Source organism: Lycorma delicatula, chromosome 4 (assembly GCF_047948215.1).
Source record: "Lycorma delicatula isolate Av1 chromosome 4, ASM4794821v1, whole genome shotgun sequence".
NCBI classification, from domain to species: Eukaryota; Metazoa; Arthropoda; class Insecta; order Hemiptera; family Fulgoridae; genus Lycorma; species Lycorma delicatula.
In genome coordinates, this window is record NC_134458.1 from 167,767,214 (window position 1) to 167,788,765 (window position 21,552).

A 21,552-nucleotide genomic window follows, 5' to 3' on the forward strand; every position below is an offset into this window, starting at 1 on the left:
TGAAAACCTACACTTGTGGAACAAGGCAAAATAAAAAATAAAATAAATATAAATTTCAGAGGTAGAGAGGCATTGGCCTTAATAACACCTCTCTTGCTATTAGGTATAATTTAAATTTTGTATATCAGATATTCTATTTTTTTTATGAATAATCATTAAAACCTGATCTGTAAAATATATTTATCTTGCTTTTTCATACTTCTTTGCTTCTACTTTTCAGCATTTGATTCTAAATACAAATATTTGTTGCTACAAATCTTAGTTTTTATCTAATTGATATAATAAAAAATTATTTATTATTAAACATATAATTAGAAAAGATTAGCTTCAAAATGATATATATCAGTAATATATATGTTCAAATCTAAAACAATCAAGCAGGTTAAAACAGTTCTTTTCAGAACTCAGTATTACCAAACTATTTACTGAACGAATTCAGTAAATAGTTTGGCATTATATAGAACTTTGTTATTGCCAATAATTTTAAAATATTTATATTAGTTAATTATTTGACTTTTATAAAAAACATTTTATTAGAATATGTAATAGAAAAAACTAGTTTACTGAGATATGTCATGGGATTAGAAAAATTGTACAGCGATTGAAAAGTGCTAAAAGTGCATTGCTAAAAGGGTCTGCATAAGGTGCAAAAAAGAGATGCCAAAACAGTTTGGATTTAGTTGATTCAAAAGGAAATGGGTTACAGGATGTTGAAGGTTTAGCTGGAGATAGAGGGGAATGGAGACAAAACATGGTATAATGGCCTGCCTCAGAGCAGATCACCATATGATGATGATTATGATAAGACATTTGTTTGTATTTCAGGGGCCATCAGTTCGAGGAAAACAAAGAAGTAAAGCAATAAAACAAGGTTTAAAGTCAAAAGAAAATGAAATCCAAAAAGAAGATTTGTCATTTTGTAATGCAAATTGTTCAAGTACTAGTTTTTTTAATGATACGCAATGGCCAACTAGCGAGTCTGATTTTTCTGATAGTGAAGGCGGTCGTATAGCAAAATCAAGATGTATTCAAGCAAATGTTCGTCTAGCTGTTCTTAATTTGTTATTGAAAATTACCAAGGTGAGTATTTTAACATTTTTATGTAGCAGTTGCCTCATTATCCTGTAATAATTGCATGTTAGTTAATAAAAAACGACATATGTATTTTTCATAAGACATTGATAGCCAAATAAAATACCAAAAATATGGAGAAAAAGTGATGGAGTTGCCAAAATTGTACTGTCTTCAATAAAACTTACATTTTTAAACAGTTTAGTAAACTTTGTGTTCCATCTTTATTTACATTTTCTTATTTGTAACACTGTTTCTTGAAATGTTTCATGGTGGAGAACCATAAGATATCATGTTATTTTAATTACAGTCTTTTTATATAAACATATTCCTGTGTTTCTAGCTTTATATATGTTAAATATTTTTGTAAAAGAAGTGTTATTCATTATACTTGGCTTAAGTTTTTGAACTATAATACTATAAGTATTTTTGAAAAGATGTTAATTAAATGCAGTTTTGGTTTTTTACTTGATTTTTACATATCCTTATACATTATAAGTGTCATTATAATTCTATATGCTATGATAGGTAAATTGAGATTTGAGGAAATAATAAGCAGGATTAAAGAAGAAAGAGAATTTATGCAAGAAGTACACTCAAGGAAAGGAAACCAGTTAGAGGGAGTGGAATTGTGACAATTGCATTTGAAGAGTCAGTAGAAGGACAAAGGAAGTGGGGAAGAAGGATGAATTTAAGAGATAGGTGAAGACTGGAAACTTCAAGGGGATGAAGAAGAAGACTTGGGACAGTGATGGATGAGACAGTAGTAGCATAAAGAATGCCAGGCAGAACACATTGATATTTACAAGTGTAAATTGAATTGAGTTAATTGTTAAATCATATAGGTGTAATAATTAAAGATGTACTTAATTTTAATGACCATCTAAACATTGTAACTGTAGAATAATTTCAGAGGCTTGGTTTCATAAAAAAAAATATTGATTTAAAGTAGGTAATATGTTATATGGCAATAAATAATTTTAAAAGTTGTATCATAGATGCAGAATAAATTGCTTTAATTAATTGAAAATTGGTCACTCACTTCTTTTTTCTATTGTTCCCATCAATTAATTTTTCAGAGAACTCTGCTTCTTCAGAACAATTTTTTTCTTAATACGACAAATTAATAAAAAAAAACAAAAGTCATTATTTTCAAATTTTAGAATATTAGAGAATTTTTTTTATTTTCGCAATCATGGAAATAAAATATTATTATTTTTAATAATAAATTATTATTTTTGGAACATTAATAAATTTATTTTTAAACAAATGTAAATTATGAATTTTGAAAAATGTTTAATTAAAATGTATTATTTCTTTAAGGTGACTATCATGTTTAAAAATTTTTATTTTCATTAATTACCTTCTTCATTCCATATTTCAAAAATTTTTTTTTTTCTTTGATGATATCACTACATAAGCTTGAAACTTGTGCGTGGGATACGGAAATGGAATTTTGTAGTGTGTAAATAATGCCACACTTGACCCGGATTTGAACCTGGGACCTCCAGATGAAAGATTGAGACGCTACCACTCTGCCATATAGGTCAACATTTTATTATATTGGCATTCTTAAAGTGCAGATACAATTGTTTTTTAAGTATATTTAACCAACTTAGGATTACTTTTAAAGTTAACAACAAAAAATGAAATTAATAGATTAATTGCAACAAATAGAATTCTATCATTTTTTCACTTTCAAAGTGAAAGTCTGTAAGTTGCAGTGCAAAGATAGAATTGTAAAAATTTCAATAAAAGAATGGTAAATAAATATTAATTTTAAAAATACAGTCAGAAACATATACTACATATAAATGTAATAATCTAACAAATAATTTAATTATCCAGATCTTATCAGAGAAAATAAAGATGTATTTTCTAGTGTAGAAAACACAGAAATTTTAAAAATCAGTAGTAATAAACTGAAATCCCTCACACTCAAAATAGTACAGGTAATAAAATAATGAGCAAAAGATAATGAAACAATAAGATTTAAACTTGTCTTAGAGAAATATTAAAATTTAATTTCTTAATTATGTTTTAGAATTATATTTTTGGTACCAAAATAATAGTTCTTCATCTGTCAATATATGAGGTGCGACAATAAAGTAATGAGACTGATTTTTCTTTGCAAGATGTGGCAACCCTGCAGCTTGCGTAGGCACACCATCTTTGACCTTGGTTTATAAGCTACTTTTAGTCCAAGCAGCACATTGATGCAACTGCTCAGTCATGAGTTGTGCTGTAATAAGTGAACACGTGTTTGTGTCTCTCATCACAGAAATGAAACCGCAAAATATTGCGCAACGGTATGCCATTTCTTTTTGTGTTAAATCGGGTGAAAACGCGACAACTTATGGTAAGCTTCAGAAGGCTTTTGGAGAGGAGGTTATGTCAAGAGCTAAAGTTTTTCAGGGCATAAAATTTTTAGTGAAGGCAGAACAAATGTTGAAGATGAAGACCGCAGTGGTTGATCATCAACCTCACGGACAGATGTCAACTTGACCAGGGTGCGTGAAATCGTACGATCTGACCGAAGATTATCCATTAAAATGATTGCAGAAGAACTCAACATCGATCGAGAAACGGTTCGTCTAATATTAACTGAAGATCTTTGTATGAGAAAGATTTGTGTAAAAATGGTCCCCAAAAATCTCGCACAACAACAGTGAGAAACACTGAAAAATGTGGCAGCCGATCTGTTAGAGCAAACTGAAATCAATCCAGATTTGTTGAGCCGTGTTATCACTGTTGATGAAGGTTGGGTTTTTCAATACGATCCAGAGACAAAACGCCAAAGTTCGCAATGGTGCTCAAAGGGATCACCTAGACCAAAAAAAGCTCACATGTCAAAGTCAAAAGTGAAATGCATGCTTGTGTGCTTCTTCGATTTCAAGGGAATTGTTCATAAAGAGTGGGTGCCTCCTGGATAAACAGTTAACCGATATTTCTACAAAGAAATTTTAGAAAGACTTCGTAAACGAGTTCTTCGTGACCGTGCCAACATTGCTGATAATTGGATTCTGCATCACGATAATGTGCCATCCCATACTGCTCTGTCAGTACACCAATTTTTAACCTCAAAACAAATTTCAGTACTACCACAGCCACCTTATTCACCAGATATCGCTCCATGCGACTTTTTACTATTTCCAAGAGTCAAAATGGCGGTCAAGGGACACCATTTTCAAACAACACAAGATGTCCAAAAAGCTGTGATGAGGGTCTTGGAGGATATTACAGAAGATGAGTTCGAGAAATGTTACCATCAATGGCAGAAGCGCTGGAATAAGTGTGTGCACTCAGAGGGGAACTACTTTGAAGGAGACAACACTAAACATGACTAAAACGGTAAGCAACATTTTTTTTTCACATCAGTCTCATTACTTTATTGTCGCACCTCGTATACTAACCTGCCAGGTTAGTCTAGTGGTTAAACTCATCATCACAAAATCAGCTGATTTTTGAAGTTGATAATTCTAAGGTTTGAGTCCTTGTAAAGGCAATTGCTTTTATTTGGATTTGAATGCTAGACTGTGGATACCAGTGTTCTTTGGTGGTTGGGTTTCAATTAACCACACATCTCAGATGTGGTTGGCCTGAGACTATTCAAGACTACTCATTTACTGGCACCTTTACACATACACATCAGACTGCGAACAGATATCTTGGTGTTTCTGAAGAGTACTGTTGAGATCATGTCACTGTGCTGTTTTTCTGTAACCTGGTATTACATAGATAAATATTATAGATTATAGTAGCAATAGAATATTTAATTTTATTTTAGTGACTGAGATACCTAGTGTGTTTACAATTATGACTTTTTTTTTGTTGAGTTGTCATATTAAAAAAAAAATTCATTCTGAAAACAAAGTTCTTGACAGAGACAAAAGAAAACAAATTGAGTAGTAGTTAATAAATAAAGCTGTAGTACATCAGTCCTTACTTTACATTACAGATTTGGACCAATATAGCTCAGGGTGTCAGCATTTTAAACACTAAAAAGAAAATAAAAAATAAAAAAAAACAAAATAACCTGAAACTGAAAACAAGACTATTCTCAACTTTTGACCCAATAATATTTCATATTATTAGATTAGTTACATTAAAATAATATTTGATTATATTGTCATTATGTACTTATTTTTAACATTTTGATTTTTATTATTAATGTTTAAAAAGATCTGTTCAAGTATCAGACTCTAGGCCAAGAAAAACAAAGCTTACCCTAGTATTTTCTGGTCCTACTTCCTATAAGTAGTTTTCATGTGACTCATCATTTGCATTTTGTTAGCTCTTCTATTACTGGAAATATTTTTCATAATCTTTTTTAGAATGGCTTTCAGATGTCCTTTTATGTTCGTTATTATGTTTTCTCTGCTTTCAAATTAAGGTCCTTTTAAGTTGCTTCTTCAGCTTGGGGAGCAATCAGAATCACAAAAAGCTATGTCTAATAAGTACCCAGAAAACCTGTAAGATTCATGCTTGACCAAGAAATGTTGGATTTGATGTGACAGTGATTGTGTGAATATTCATGATGCAATTGCCACTTTTGTGGCCTCCTTGGTTCTAGTCTTTTGAACTAAGCTGCATCATATAGATAATGCAGATACTATATTATTAAACTATACTATTGTTTATTAACAGTTTGTCCACCTGTTACATATTCTTGATACTCAACTCTGTGATAGTAAAAAATAAAAAACACAGTACGCATCACTTTCATTTTACTTCATTTTTATTGCTTTATTCAGCCTTTAGGATGATAATCATTGTTGCAGTAAACTTTGGTTTCTGTATTGTACCCATATACCAAGATAATTAATTGGATTGTATCAAGGTACTTGTACTTACGTAATACTTTACCTCTTCACTTTCCAGCAACCACCCCATTTCTAAGTATAATCTTTTTTCCAGTTCAAACGGAAGTGTTTTTTTTTTTTTAATATTCTCTGTTTCAATTGTCAAAACAGCAATCTCAAGGAAGTTGGGATTCATGCTTAATGCACTTGAGCTTGCTGAATGCAACATCATTGTTGAGGTATGTGTATATCAGTGCACTGGTCACTCGACTGAAGTCCAGCCATTTTGAAAGCAATGAAACCATACTTTAAATTGTGAAACCCCTATAACTTTGTTCTTAATCTTACAAACTGTATCACTTTGGTTACCCCCAAGATTTGGTAGAACATGATGCAGAAATAATGATCAATGCATTCCATCATTAAAAATAAAAGAAAAATGGGACAAATATTTGTACTCACAATGAGGTTGCTGGACAGTAGTTAATGTTCTGTATTATGTTACCAAAAAATATCACATGCACTAGGTACTAGTCCTGTACTTTACCAGGTTTTACCACTTGTACTTAAAAACTTATTGATAAAAGAAGTGGTTGGATAATTTTTGAACAGACCTTAAATATTGCATTTTAAAAATGAAAATGCATAGTGATAATTATAAATATTGTGCTAAAATTTATTTATGAGAGTTACTTTCCATATGTATATTCACTCATTATAATTAATATATATGAAAATAAATTTGAATAAGTTGTTTAAATAAGTTTAAAATTGAATCATTGGAAATTTTTTTTGAGAAAGTTCAGAGTTTGTACCAAAAAGAAAGGCAGTAGAAAAATCCTGTATGTTGTAAAATAAAATAATAAATGTAGTTTTAATTATTAACCTGTAAATTTATAAAATAAGTTATTTTTGTTTATGCCTTATTAATAACAATCTGTAAATGCCCAATGTAAACAGAAATTATAACTTAAATATAAACAGTATTTATAAATTGTAACTAAAATGTAATTTACCTTAAATTTTTATTTTTATTTATTTATTTTTTTAATGTATACAGTAGGTAATTTTAAGTGTTTAATCAGTCATTTTTTTCATATTTAGTTATGTGGGTGTAAGGAACTCTTTGGCTATTATAGCAGTTTGTTAGGCAGCAGTGGATTACCATTTAGTATTATTCATGAACCTGCTATTAGAGTTAGAGGTACTGCTATTGCTACTACTACAGCACTTATATCTGCTAGTAAAATCTTCTTTGCAAATGCTCAGATCAGGTCAGTATGTAAATACATTATCATGATGTATTGTATAATCCTTAATAATCTTTATTAGCAGGTTTTAACAAAGTAAAATATCTGTTTATACTAACAGAACTGTTCACTGATAACAAATTCTGCTTTGCGTTGTTTTATTAAATTTGGATTTCAGCTTGTTGATGGTGCAAGTAACTTGTACCATCAAATTACTTGAATCATTCAAGTCGCTCTGAATTGTTGTGTAAAATGGTTATACTCTTTAATTTGTGTAACCCCCATAGCTTTCTTCTTGAAACCTTAATATTATGAAATATTTTGTTTTGATTATCACTAAACGTTTGGCAGAACTTGATGAGTAACATTGTTATTATACACGAAATAAAATTTTAACAAGCACCTCTCATACTTACATGCACAATGGTTACTGGATAGCAGCTGATGCATTTTATGTAGTTATGAAAAAAAACATATGCGGACTGTATGCATCTCTTGAATTTCCACTTTGCTTATGTAACTGACATGTAATAATATTTGGACATATTCAATCTATGTTACATCTATGTATTGTTCCTTAGTAGGTTAAATGAACTATAATTTTACTATTTCTTGTTTCCTTTGTTCACATAACTACAAATTATTTCAGTTATATTAAGTTGTTGTATGACATTTCTGTTTGTGTGTAACTCTGAATTATTTAAATTCTTTTAATATTTGATTAGGTTTGTAATAATTTGTTTCATTTCATATTAAAAAAGCTATGAGTTTAGGCAGGTGGTATATATGATTTAGTACACTTACCTTGATATTGTGTGCTCAGGATTAGCATTGGGCCATGCTGCCTTGGTTTGAACAAACTAATTGTATTTTGTCCTCCAAATGAGTGGGCCAAGAGTGTGGTGTTACATACATATGATGGATCATTTTTATCTTACATTTAAATCATATAAAGACTACAAATTTGGCTCACACAATACATATACACAATTGCCTTTAGTGAATGTTGGTAAATTTAAGTAATTTTAGACTAAGTTAAATATTTTATGTTGGAATAAATATTTATATCACACATCCGGTGATTTTTTAAATTAAGTCAAGAAAATGACATAGTCTACTTCAAAACATTTTTTTTAGACCAGATCCAACATAGACTGAATACTACAAAGTTTTGTCACTTTCATTCAAATACTTTTTTAAAAAAATTATTAAATACTTTTTAAACACACTTGTCTTAAATAAAGAAGATAATAGGCTGCACCCTTGTTGTACTGTTGTTTATTGGTTTATCCTGTTTTTTCACAGATGTATAAAACATATTCCTATTATCTTTTTCCATATGTTTAAACTCACATCTTTGTCTTTCTATACACCTTTCATCAATAATTCTTAGCATAATTGTATCCCTTTTGCATCTTATATTATTGAATTTACATTTCTCTCTAACCTTATTCACCATTTTTCTGTTTTGTCTTTTTCAGTATTCTCAAACAGATCTTTGCTGAATGCAATATTAAACTAACTGATTTGTGATCTCAACACTTTACTGTATCATACATTTTTGGGATTGAAATCATGATTTTTTCTTTATAAAGAAAAATCTTCTTTCCACATGCCACTACTGTAGACTGCATTACACAAGTACACAGTTTCATCATTTTCCATATTTTTCTCCATGACCCTTAACTTCTTTCAGTATACACTTATCCCCAAAGCTTTTCCATTCATCATATCTTTTATTGCTTGTAAAACTTCCAATTTTAGGATCATTGCTTTTACTTCATCCTGACTATCTACAGGGATATCATTTGTTTTTTTCTTGGAATGGTTACTTCCTCCATATCTACCTTCCATCTTTTAAATATCATTTCCTCTTTGTGTAACTTTTTGCCATTTCTAGTGGCAATATCTTTAGTCCTTGTACTCTTCCTTTATTTATCCCATGTTACTGTTTTTACTTTTTTTGTGCATTAGTGTGTGCAACTCTTTTCTTTCTAAACATTGTTTTCTATGTGTGAACATTTTCCTGCAAGTCTTCATCCTTTTTCTTCCTCTACCTTTAATCATCATGATTTACTTTTCAATTTTCTGTAGATCCTCTTATGTTTATTTTTGTTTTTTTGTATATTTTTTGTAAATGGGCTTTCTATTCTTTTCTTAATGAAATCAGTTGTTTAATTTGTTGCTGTCTTTATACTTTATAGCATCTTTTATATTCACCTAAAATTCATTGTGTTGTTGCCTTTTGTAATTCTTTCTTTCAATACTTGAGTTAACTTCTCACCTTCTATGCCTTTTCCAAACTGTTATTTTTTCCAGGTTCCTTATTTATTTTCTTCTCTTTTTTTCTTTTTTTGGCTCTCTTTAACATTACTTTTACTGTTGCAACAGAAATAAATGATTGTTATTTACAAGGGAGAGTCAAAAATTATCTACACTTTCACCATAACACTCCTTTAAGGTTGTCATACTGCCTTATGCATGTGCTTGCCTAGAGTTGGTATGGTTGTGGTCATGTATTCAAAATTTGTTCCCGATCACATTTTCCTTTCGGCTATTACAGTATATATATGTCCGCTGTACTAGCAGTTTGAACCAAGCAGGAACAACGAGCAGCGATCCAATTTCTCTGGTCAGATGGCATGAAAGCAGTTGAAATTAATTGTAGACTTTTATTACAACTTTGGAAAGTGCTTTATAATTTAAGTGTTTTTTTCTGGATTGAGAAGTTTAAAAGTGGCCGGATGATGTCGCATGAAGAGGGACCAGGATGTCCATTAACCTCCACCACAGACAACAAGATTCAGCAAACTCGAGAGATGGATCTGTGAATAGGCAAGTTACCATCAATGAGGGAGGATCTTCTTTGAATATCTGTCATGGTTCTTCCCATCAAATCATCCATGATGTCCTCAGCTTCTGTAAATCTATGCGCGTAGGATACCAAGCAGCTCACTTGACACATGGTCTGTCGCTATACTGTTCAAACTATCAAGTTGAATTTTGAAGTACTGGAACATCCTTTCTACAGCCCACATTTTGCTACCTCTAACTATGTTTTTGGGCTGCTTGATTTTAATGCAGTGTGTGCGATTGTGCTAGTATAGTATTGTACCAGGTGACTCAGTTTGTTAATTCTCACTAGTATTTATAATACTAAAACATCTATCATGGTTTTTTCGGTAGTGATATATCTTTAAATGTAGTTGTCATGTAATTAATGTGTAATTTACTTATTTATACACAACTTTCAAGACAGTATTACAATAGCAGTTGTTTACAACAGGATAGCTCTTAAAGTGAATCAAGTATAAAAGAAAATTATTTGGATTCATTCTTACAGTGATCAACAACCTTCTTGTTTCTTTGTGTAGAATATCCTTTCTTTGTTCAGAATCATTCCTGAGCCATTTCCCCTGTTCTGTTTGCTAATTATTGTAACACCATCGTTGTTAACCTGATATTTACCTTCTCTCCTCACTCACTTACTTCAGTTTTATCTATTCTGTTTATTTTCATCTCAGATCTTATAATTTTTAACTTACCTCCATGCATAAGGGTCCTAACCTTCCATTATTATTTTCGTTCCATTTGATGAATGTGTCTTTCTAGCAGCTGATTGCTATGATGAACCTTTCATATTGCTTTCCTTGGATACCATTTCTTAGATGCTTTCATTTTTTAATGGAAAATGATTTTACTGTAGAAGATTAATAGAAAAATACATATAATATAGATAATGTTAAAACTTGGAAAAACATAGAGCGGTTGTATTCTGTTGCCTTCACCTGTACATCATCTGTGTTTAACACAAATTACTGAGTTTCTGTTTGCAGCCACTCATAACATAGTGAAAAGATACTCTTCTGAAGCCATCCTAACAGAGCTTTGTGTTTGTTGAAATTGGAAAGAAATTAATCATTATGAGCAGCTGCCGCTCGATCAAACAATTGATTCAGCCTCTACTGTCAACAACTGGTATCATTACGCCAAGTGATCAACATAAAGTGGCTAGAATTGATCAATAGGAGAGGAGGTGTCATCTTCCATCTGACAACACCGCACTCCACACATCTTTGGTAACTGTTGAAAATTGAGAGAGCTTGAATGGGAAGTTTGGATGCATCCACTGTATACTGCTGACTTTGCACTGTCAAACTACCATTTGTTTCAGTCTCTACAGAACTCTCTTAGTGGTATAGAGTTGGCTTCAAAAGAGACCTCATTTGAAGTACATCCGTCATTTAGTACAGTATTTTGTCCAGAAAATACAGAAGTTCTACAGTGACTGTATGAAGACTTTACCTCAAAAATGGCAAAGTGGTCAACCAAATCATACATGTTTGGTTTAATAAACATCATTTGAAATGTAATAAAACCTTTTACTTTAGCATTGTAATATGAAAAAACTTTTCCTCCAGCCCTTTATAACCTAACCTCTAAATCTAATAAACCGTAAAAAAAAATATTTAATATTTATATGAACAAAATTAACAAAACAAATTGAGTAAATAATTTTGTTTATGGTATTATCTGTAGAATCACCTGTGATCAGATTGATCATACTTCACTGGAAAAACAAACTCTTTTTAAACCAGTTTTACTGAACATATGAATGCATTTAAAACTGTTAACTTTAAATTATCAAATGCATCAACACAAAACAGAATTAAAAACATATCACTGTTATTATAGTTATTTTTAAATTTTAGTAATAAATAATATTTAAAAGTTACATTTTTACAAACATAAATTTATAAAATATCTAATTTATTATGAAAATTTAAGGTTTATTTAAATTTTTAATATTGTTAGAGTAATTGGAGCACCAGGTTTGACTTTTGCAAAGTCAAAACTGGATAATCAGAAACCCAGAAAATTTAAAAGGTTGATCGCATGTAGTGGACTATCATTCTAATATTTAATAGATATAACTCTTAATAAAAAGATGAAAATATAAAAAAAAAAAAAATTAATTTATTTCAGTAAAATTAAAAGATTGTCAGAACATATGTACAATATCATAAAAAATAATACAGTAATGTTACAAAAAAGTCTGTTCTGTGTAAAGTTATGAAACTTAGATTAGACAAAGAACACATTATTGTTGTCATTTATTTTGACCTACTGTACATGCACAGCAGAATAAAAACAATTATCATTATGATAGTTCTTGCTTGATCAATCAATGTGTTTCCATTGATCCTTTAGAAGTTAATTTTATAACTATGAGTAGTTTAACATTGGCTAAATTTATGTATTTTGTGCTATATGAATTGCAAAAAGTTAATCAAAAACCCAGTAAAAACAAAGATTGATAACAATTCATTTCCTGTTGAGGCTTTATTTGAATATTTTTTAAATAATGTGTTAATTTTTTTAAATTGCCTACTGCAAATGTAAACAGTTAAGTAGTTGGACATCAAGAAAATTAGAGTTTGTATGATCGGTGTCCAACTGGAGTATAGTAAATTTTATATTCATCATATAAATCATGTAATTTGGAACAAAAAACAGTAAAAACCATGTATACTTTGTGTTCTGCCTTTTTCATTATCTTCAATATTTAGTTATTTTATGTACTGCTTTTGTTTATGAGGCCTGTTTTTTTCAACTTCTGATGAACTTTAAAAAAAGACACATTGACCATAACAAAATGATATTATTACTAAAAGTTGAGTAGTATCTCAACTTATTTTTCTGCATAATTGCCAAAACAAGGTATTTGTTGTATCGCGACACCAGCTTTCCAATGCTCTCTTCAAAGATGTTTGCTACCAGTGAGGTACGGAATGTCTTGACAGCCTCCTGAAGTTTTTCATTGGTGGTGAAGTATTATCCACTCAACCACGCCTTCAATTCTCGAAAAAGGTGAAAATCGCTAGGTGCTAGGTCTGGACTACAGTGGATGATCAAAAACTACCCACTTGAATTGCTTGAGAAGGTCTTGTATCACGTTGGCACAGTGCAGTCATGGATCAAAACCACACCGGACAAAAGCATGCCTCTTGATTTGTTCTGGATCACTCTGCAGAAGCAACGTAAAGATTAACAACAAACTTCCTTTGTTATTGTTGTCCTCTGCTTCATAAAGTCCACCAACAAGACACCTTTATGGTCCCAAAAAGCTGTAGCCATTCTTTTCTGTTGCTCAGTGTCTGTTTGAACATTTTTGGTTTGTTTAGAGAAGAAGAGTGTGCATGCACGACTTAAACTGTTTTTAGTTTCTGGATTGTCATACTGGATCCAAGTCTCATCACTACCAATGATAGTCTTTAAAAAACTCTTCCCCTTAATTATCGTAATGCATCAGAAACATTAAGGCTGACACCATTCAGCCATTCAGTTGCATTTTGTGATCGTCAATCAACATTTTTGGGACCCAACATACACACAGTTTCTAGTAACCTAGGTCTTTAGTTACAATTGTGTACAGAGACCACCTTGAAATTTCTGGAATTACTGCAGAAAGTTCACTTATTGTAAACCTCCATTTGTTGTGTAAAAAATCCGACATGCTCAACCAGCCGTATAGTAGCAAGACTTTCGTCCTTGCCCATCTTCGTCATGGACGTCTACTTGCCCTTCTTTAAATTTCCTACACCACTAAAGTTTTCACCATACACTAGGCTCATTCTGCAATGAATTTCAGCAGTGCTACATCCTTGTGCTTGCAGAAAACACATCATACTTTGCAACTCTTGATGGGAGCATCAATCGTAGTGGCCATGTTCAGTTGCTCGTAGCTGACGCAATGGAGCTGACAATGGCAGAAGTGGTGGGAGGCAGGTGCAATTGCATGATACGCAGACCTGACTCCCACCTATCTCTTGTTTACTTAGATGCACAATCAGGGGTTGAAAAAAAAGCCAGTCCTCTTATTATTATCTTCACATACTTACATCATCATTATTTTATTAAAAAATTATCTTGTGTTCAATGTGGATTATAACCATTTATCACCTTAAAATGCTGAGACACTATCATAACACTATCAATGAAATGCTGTATCAGTTCCTTTCTATTATCTTTGGAATAGCAAACTTCCATTCTTGATTATATCTGTATTTTGTGTAATTATCTTACGACCTGAATAGGTATTTATTTATTTAAAAGTTTTTTTATCTTGAGCTATACGCTTCTTATTTAAAAAAAAATATATATATATCTAACTCTAATTCATAGAGATATCTGATAAACGTAATCTTTTGAAATTTTAAAAATATGTAAAAATTATTCATTGGTTTAATGGTAATAAATATATACATTTTTTTTCATTTTTTCTAGTGAAGTTTCATCATATACACCGTTCTCTGGAGTATTAGCGGATTTACTAAAATCATTACATGACTGTACAATAGAAGCATTGAAATTATCTAATCCATCACTAATATCCACTAGTCTGCTTCACTGTGCAGCTGCTTTAATCAAATCAACGCCATATCATCGTTTACATAGCGGTTTATTAACTCGTCTTTTGAACATTATTTGTTCATTCTTACATCTGAAAGGTATGTTTTATTGTATGTTACTGGTCATCCATAAATTGTAATGCCTCTTTTTTAATGATTCTGTTATAGCCCAGTGATATCTTCCTATACAGTCTTCATTACGCCAATTAATTGGAAATATACAATTACATTATTTACTTAATAATTTAATATGTTATTTAATAACTAACGTTAAATTATAAATCATTTAATAAAAAATTAAACTGTGTTTATTATTTCATATTCACATTCTGTGTCTCTCATCATTATATTTGCAGTTGAAAAATGGCAATAAGGTGTGATTGAGCATTAAGTTTATCCACACATGTCATTCTTCTCTATTTTGGTTTTCCTTGAAATTAATACAGACAGGAAATTGAGACGGAGGTAGCTGTATAAATCACACCCTGCTGACTCTTACCTATCTATAGGCAGTCTGTTACGTTGATTTCATTTTATCTGTAACTAGAATTTAGTTGAATGACTCTGTTTTGAAAATTACCACAGGTTATCAGACATATGTTACATCATTTACATGTGGTGGTGGTACATTATTAAAATTAACTTGAATAATCTTAATGATGAATTAATAGTTAATTAGTAAATTTGGATTATTTATTTTAGTAAATATATTAGATGTTTATTATGATGAAACACTAATAAAAACTTTAATCACCACATGGAAAAAACACTAGGACCATTAAAATTGCATCCAGAGACAAGATTTAGCTATACTTTAAGTTGTATAATTGCTGGCCATTAAATCAAAATAGTAGTAGTGGCACAACACTATAAACATATCAGTAATTTTAAGTATAATATTCTCAATCAAATCTGGATTACCGCTTCTAAATTTTTGAAGTAGCAAATAAGAGCTGTACAAGGTAAGGAAGTAGATATCCAGAGTTTAGACCTTGTGCATACATTATTATGCATAGAGATCAGTAAACATAAGAAATATTGCAGTGTTTGCTTATTAACTGCAGAAAGACATTCTGTATTCTCTCATCTACATTTGAATATTCTGTACTTCTTATATTTTTAAATAATATCTGCTGCAGTATTTTTTATGCATAAAAATTTAATTTTTAGTGGCAGGGAAAGTGGTATGGAGGTAAAGCGGTATGGAGGTAAGGCGGTTAAACCTTCTTCAAAAACAAATAAAAGAAATCTCTCAACAAATTCCTACCCTCTTATTTCAATGAGTTTAAGTATGTATGTACATCTATGAGTGCATGTGTATGTGAAATTGATCTTATAATCTGAACTGCAACAAAAGTTTAAAAGAAGCCGATGTTTATTCCAATCATATTTGTAAGGCAGCAGGTGAATACATTGTTGGCGAATAAATACTTATAAATGCTGTTATAAGAGTACAGAGCATATTATTTTCAACCCTTTAATACTTATGTTTCACTTGAAATACTACTGTATTTTTAATCCTGCCTGATTCTTTATTTGAATCTCTATTTTCATAATCTGTGCTTTCTGATAAAGGTGCACCTTGTAATACCTCCTATTCAAAATACTAATTTTAAATAAATTGTGGTTTTATTTGTTTCAGAAAGGAATACAACTGTAGCAATTTTGACCTGCTTTGGTGCTATGTTATGTCAGGATCCTGCAACTGATGAATTTATTAACATAATGTCATCTGCTCCTCCTATAAGTAATATAAATTTACTCTATACTAAAAGCACTGAAATAAATTTATCTAAAAACAAACAATCATGGATGATTGAACTGGTTATAAAAATATTAAACGTACGTATATTTTGCTTTTATTTGTAAAGAACAGAGTAGATCGTGTTTAAAAGTGCCAAATACACAAACTTTCAAAAATTTTCATTAGATTTTGACTTTCTAAACTATAGATTCATGTTCTAAACATGTTCAATCCTTAGGATTGTAAATCCACCAAACTGAATCATTTTGGTCTGTCTGGAAAGTATGTAACTTCAGCTGTTTTAACTCAGTAGTTATATAATTTTCAAGAAATAGAAACATTATGATTGAATTTTAGTGCTGATTGATGGCTTGATTAGTTTTTGAGAGAGAAAAGTAATTCAACTTTACTGAAAATAATATTATTAGCATATCAATTGAAAGAAAATTAAAAACTTAGAACCTGCAAGCTTATACACTAATTAGATTACAGGAGGCAGTGTAGGTAACTTTCATTATGTGAAGAGGTGTACTCGATTCACTTTAAAGAGTTTTCTATTTTAAACAAACATGTGGCAAAATAGACTGTCTCAAAAGTTGTGCTACAAATTATATGTTTTAATATTTTATGTTTGATGTATGATCTGATTTATTTTTTATGTTTCCATTTGGCGCTGACTGAATCATGTTATTTACTAATTAATTACATGGTAGCTGTATTTAAACTTAAATCTAAACTTAAAAACATAATAAAGATGATAAAATATTATGTAAATACTGGTGAGGACTAACAAATTGAATTATCTGGTACATTAGTGCGTTACACAATTGCACATGCTGGAGTAAAATCTCACTACTACAAACAGCTAGGATATCTCTTATGCTGAAGACATTATGCATTAATTTATTATTTATATTATGTTAATCTTTCTTATAACTTTGATCCATGTAAAGAATTTGTAAAAAATGGTGCTATTCACAGTACATGTGGTGAAGACAGTGATGATTGGTGTCAGTTGCAGGGCTGAATATTGCCAGCATTTTAGCATGCTAATGCTCAGGAGGACATTTGGCTAAATGAAGAAGGTTATAGAGAACATTTACATCTCAATTATCACTGTAAACCTAGTGTGAGGTAATTTTATTCTTGTGTGTGGATACCCCATTTTCAGGAATTAATTGTATTTCATGTTAGATTGTCTGCAAATAACTGCTTTGGGTATATAACCGAAATACTATACTCAAATTATTGACAAAAATTTGTTAGATTTTCATCATTATGGCATTTTTCAATTTATCATTCTTGCAAATCAGGCAGTTGTAGAAATTCTTTTATTCTCCAGTGTACTGTTCTAAACTAATGCAGCTTAGAAAAAGAAGCATTATTAATAGATATTGGGGTTAGGGAAAAGTTTCTTCTTATTCTCCCAATACTAATCAAATCTGGCAACATTTGCATTGCATGTTTTTGTAAGGTTTCATATCAGTTAGTATTTTTAGAAAGGGTATAAGTATACTAGTTTTATTTATTTAAAAGTTATTGCACCTTGAAATTGAGTAAAAATAAAGAAAGAAATTTTATTACAAAAAGTGAAGAATGAGAATAAATCATTATTGCTATAAATAAAAATCGCAGACTATATATAAAATAATTTGTCTAGTTTATGGACATGATGCAGTATCTGTATGTAGCACAAAGCTGGTTCATGCATTTTTAATCAGGATATTTTGATGTCAATTAGCACCTTATTCTGGTCACCCAATAACTAAAAAAGTTGAAATAATTGAAAAAATTGAGCAAGACCAGCACATTAGCAGTCCTCATCCACCACAAAACTGTTTTACACGTTTTAAAGAAAAAGAAACAAAAACTCAATATTTGTGTCCCATATTATTTAACAATGAAAAATTTAACAGATCAAATTTCTATCTGGGAATCGTTGCTAAAACAGAATGAAATCAAACCATTTTTGAAATGGCTCTTTATTAGGCAATGAAAAGTGGATCATATACAACAGTATTAAAAGAAAACAGAGAAGTTCTGCTGAGGCGGGATTATAATTTTACCTCAAAAATGGCAAAAGGATGTAGATTAAATGGTACATATATGTATTAATAAACTTCATTTGAAGTTAAAAAAAACCTTTGTTTACTTTTTGCATTAACTGCAAAGAAATATTTTCCCAAACTGTATATTAAGTTATTATATGTTAAAACTTGATATGGTTTGTTTCATATAGGACTGTTCAAGCTCTGTACAGGTTTGTGTTGAAGTATGGCAAGTTATTTACCATATGGCACGTCATCATTTTAACTTTTTGCATTTACAATTAAGCTCAGTTATTATATCCTTGCAGCTTTCTCTTGTTAGTTCATCAGACGTTCTACAGTTACATGCTGGTAGAGCTTTAGAACAAATTGCTATACCGATGGCAGCTACAAAAGGTAAATATTTTGTACTTTTATACATAAATTTTGTAAAAAAATTTTTTTTGTTTTTTAATTTTAAAATATGCGCTGAATTTATTTTATGTAGATGAAACTAAAATTTGACGTTATACAGTAAAACCTTCCCAAAACGGAATCTGACAGGACTGAGTAAGAATTCCATTTTGAAGAGGGTTTCCGTCTTGTAGCGTTATTAAAATTCAAGCTAATTTATCATGAGGTCCTGTGCTATGAATTATAGAAATGTAAAATGAAGTTAGACAAGGATAAATATTTGGAATAATCTGGAAATTATACTGCAGATTAAGAACATTAACCACTGATTTTCAAAAATTGTTCAGTTACATTAAAAGAGGGTGTTTTTTAGTTTTACAAGTAATTCATTTTTCATTTAAGTTATGTTTAATTAGAAAACATGTTGTTAGCCTAAAAATAAAATAAAATAATTTTCTGAAATAATAAAGTACAGTTTTGTTTCAATAACTTAACCCTTGGAACTTTAGTTTTCAATAATTTATACACTTCACTTCAAGTACACACTTTAGTAATACAAGTAAATAGAAAAAATTCACTTAACCTAAAACACAACATGATCTAACACTAATTCTAAAATAAAATCATTTTCTAAAATAGTCAAGTAGTTTTCCGTATCAGTAATTTACTCTTGAAACTTTGTTTTCAATGATATTTCTAGCGGTTAAAATATTCTGGCACAAATTATCGCTATTTATACGAATCACAAATTCTTCCAGCTGTGCGATCATACCCAAACTGTTGATTTTGTTTTCTGTGTTCTTCTTCTTCTGAACTTTCGTTAGGCTTGCTAATTGCAGAGAAAATAATTTCATCTACAGTCTGAAATCTTTCTTTGGTTACCAAATCACTATCAATACCCATGTAGTCTTCAGCATGAACTTATGTTTGACCACTTTCTATACAACAGAAATTCAACATCATGTAATATTGTTGTACTGCGCATAATACGTGTATCAGAAGCATAATCATCGGTTTCCGTGCAGAAACCAGCTTCTTTAAACGCATTATTAACACAGTTATTTGTAATTTGTTTGTATGATGAAGAAAGCCACCTTAGTACATCCAGAACAGTTATGCGCCAATTCTTAAACAGATGAACATGAATCCATATTGGTGATATTGGTGACTAGCGACTGCAGAATGTGTTTCCGATAATGAATTTTTATTATTTAATAACCCCCTGATCCATTGGAGAGTTACACTAGTTCTGTTTGGAGGAAAGAACACGTTTTATGTTAGAATAATTTCCATGAGGTTGACACGACACATTGTCTAAATACATTAGAATATTTCTATTTTCACTAACCATTTTTTAATTTAAATTATATAGCCATTTCTCCATTATGTTAAATGTCATCTAAAACTTTTTATTAGTGTACGATTTTAGTGGTAACTGAATGACATCTTTGAAACAGCAAGGCCTCCAAGATTCACCTATCACCAATGGGTTAAGCAACATACCATCTGCAAAACCGCACACTAGAGCACTCTTTCTTTGGATTGTTTGTTCCAATACACTTTTCATTTTTGAAAGTGTTTTTTTCACTAAAACTTGAAAAAATAAACCGGTTTCATCACAATTACTGATATTTTTTTTGTTTGTAACCTGTGATTATTTCTTTATTTTATTTTTCCAGTCGATAACTGTTTCTTGTGTCTACATCTTTAGCCTCACCTGAAATTTGATTGTAAGAAATAGAATGTCTCCATGAAATTTTTCAAGTCTAGAAATTCTTTCTAGTTGAAAGAAGCTTCATTGTTACATTGTTACAATGGTCAGCAGTAATATTTGCTGTGTAAAATTATTCAAAAGTGAAAAATTAATATCAGTTGTTTTATTATTATATAACGTTAAATCTTATTGTGGGAAAATTATTACTTAATTTGATACTAAATTACAATGTAAGAATTAACAATAAATAAAAACAATTAATATTTAATAGAATTGAACATAAAGTGGAAGACATGAAAACACACAAAATTACAACATCAATTTTCTGCCATAACTCGGCTATTTGTTAACCGATTTAAAAAAATAAAATGTCACTTTGTTCAAAATAAAAGGCTTAATATTTTATCAAAAACTTACATTTTGATGAAACTTATATTTATGGAGATATAATGGATTGAAAAATAAAAATGGCCGCCATTTTGTAATTTGCAAAGGTATTTAGTCCTGATTTTTTGCTAATTTTAAAACATTATTACAAAGAAGCTTACAAAATATTAATGTGGTTCCTCTATCTGAACTTTAGATATAAATTTTTATATAAAAATAACAAAATGGCGGACAGGGGGAGAATGAAGGAGAAATTGCCATTTTCCTTGTACGTTTTGTTTAGTTTTATAGGTAGAATCAAAAAAAGTGTAGCCAGCCCACCATTTTAGAAACACTATATATATATATATACCTATATTAAATTATATATATACCTATATACAACCTATATTAAATATAGGTTGTACAAGAATGTTAAGAGCATTTTATTATATGGTTCAGAAGCTTGGGAAACTAGAAAAACAGATGAGGGAAGGTTGTTTGCTGTGGAGAATGGATGTGCTGCACCAGAGTTGTGGAGTTTCAAAATTGCAGTGTGTGAGAAATGAGGAAATGAGAAGAAGAATCAGGGCAACTGGTACAGTGATTAATGTATTGGAGGGAATAAGACTACAATGGCATGTTCAGAGAATGGAGAAGTATAGATGGCCTAGGAGGATGTTGGAATGGACTCCATGAAAGAGAAAGAAATGTGGACAGTCTCCAAAGCAGAGTGGATGTCTGGAGTGCTG

General features: G+C 30.5%; 1 protein-coding gene across 1 annotated transcript in view; it reads left to right on the top strand.

Annotated features, from left to right (window-relative positions):
• The window catches only part of LOC142324062 (HEAT repeat-containing protein 6), a 78,128-nt gene that overhangs the window by 23,305 nt on the left and 33,271 nt on the right, over nt 1-21,552 (top strand). The window contains exons 5-9 of the mRNA XM_075364674.1: nt 826-1,080; nt 6,978-7,147; nt 14,411-14,634; nt 16,178-16,377; nt 18,519-18,723. Of these exons, the coding sequence (XP_075220789.1) occupies nt 826-1,080; nt 6,978-7,147; nt 14,411-14,634; nt 16,178-16,377; nt 18,519-18,723 (1,054 nt within the window). The remainder of the gene's footprint in view (nt 1-825; nt 1,081-6,977; nt 7,148-14,410; nt 14,635-16,177; nt 16,378-18,518; nt 18,724-21,552) is intronic.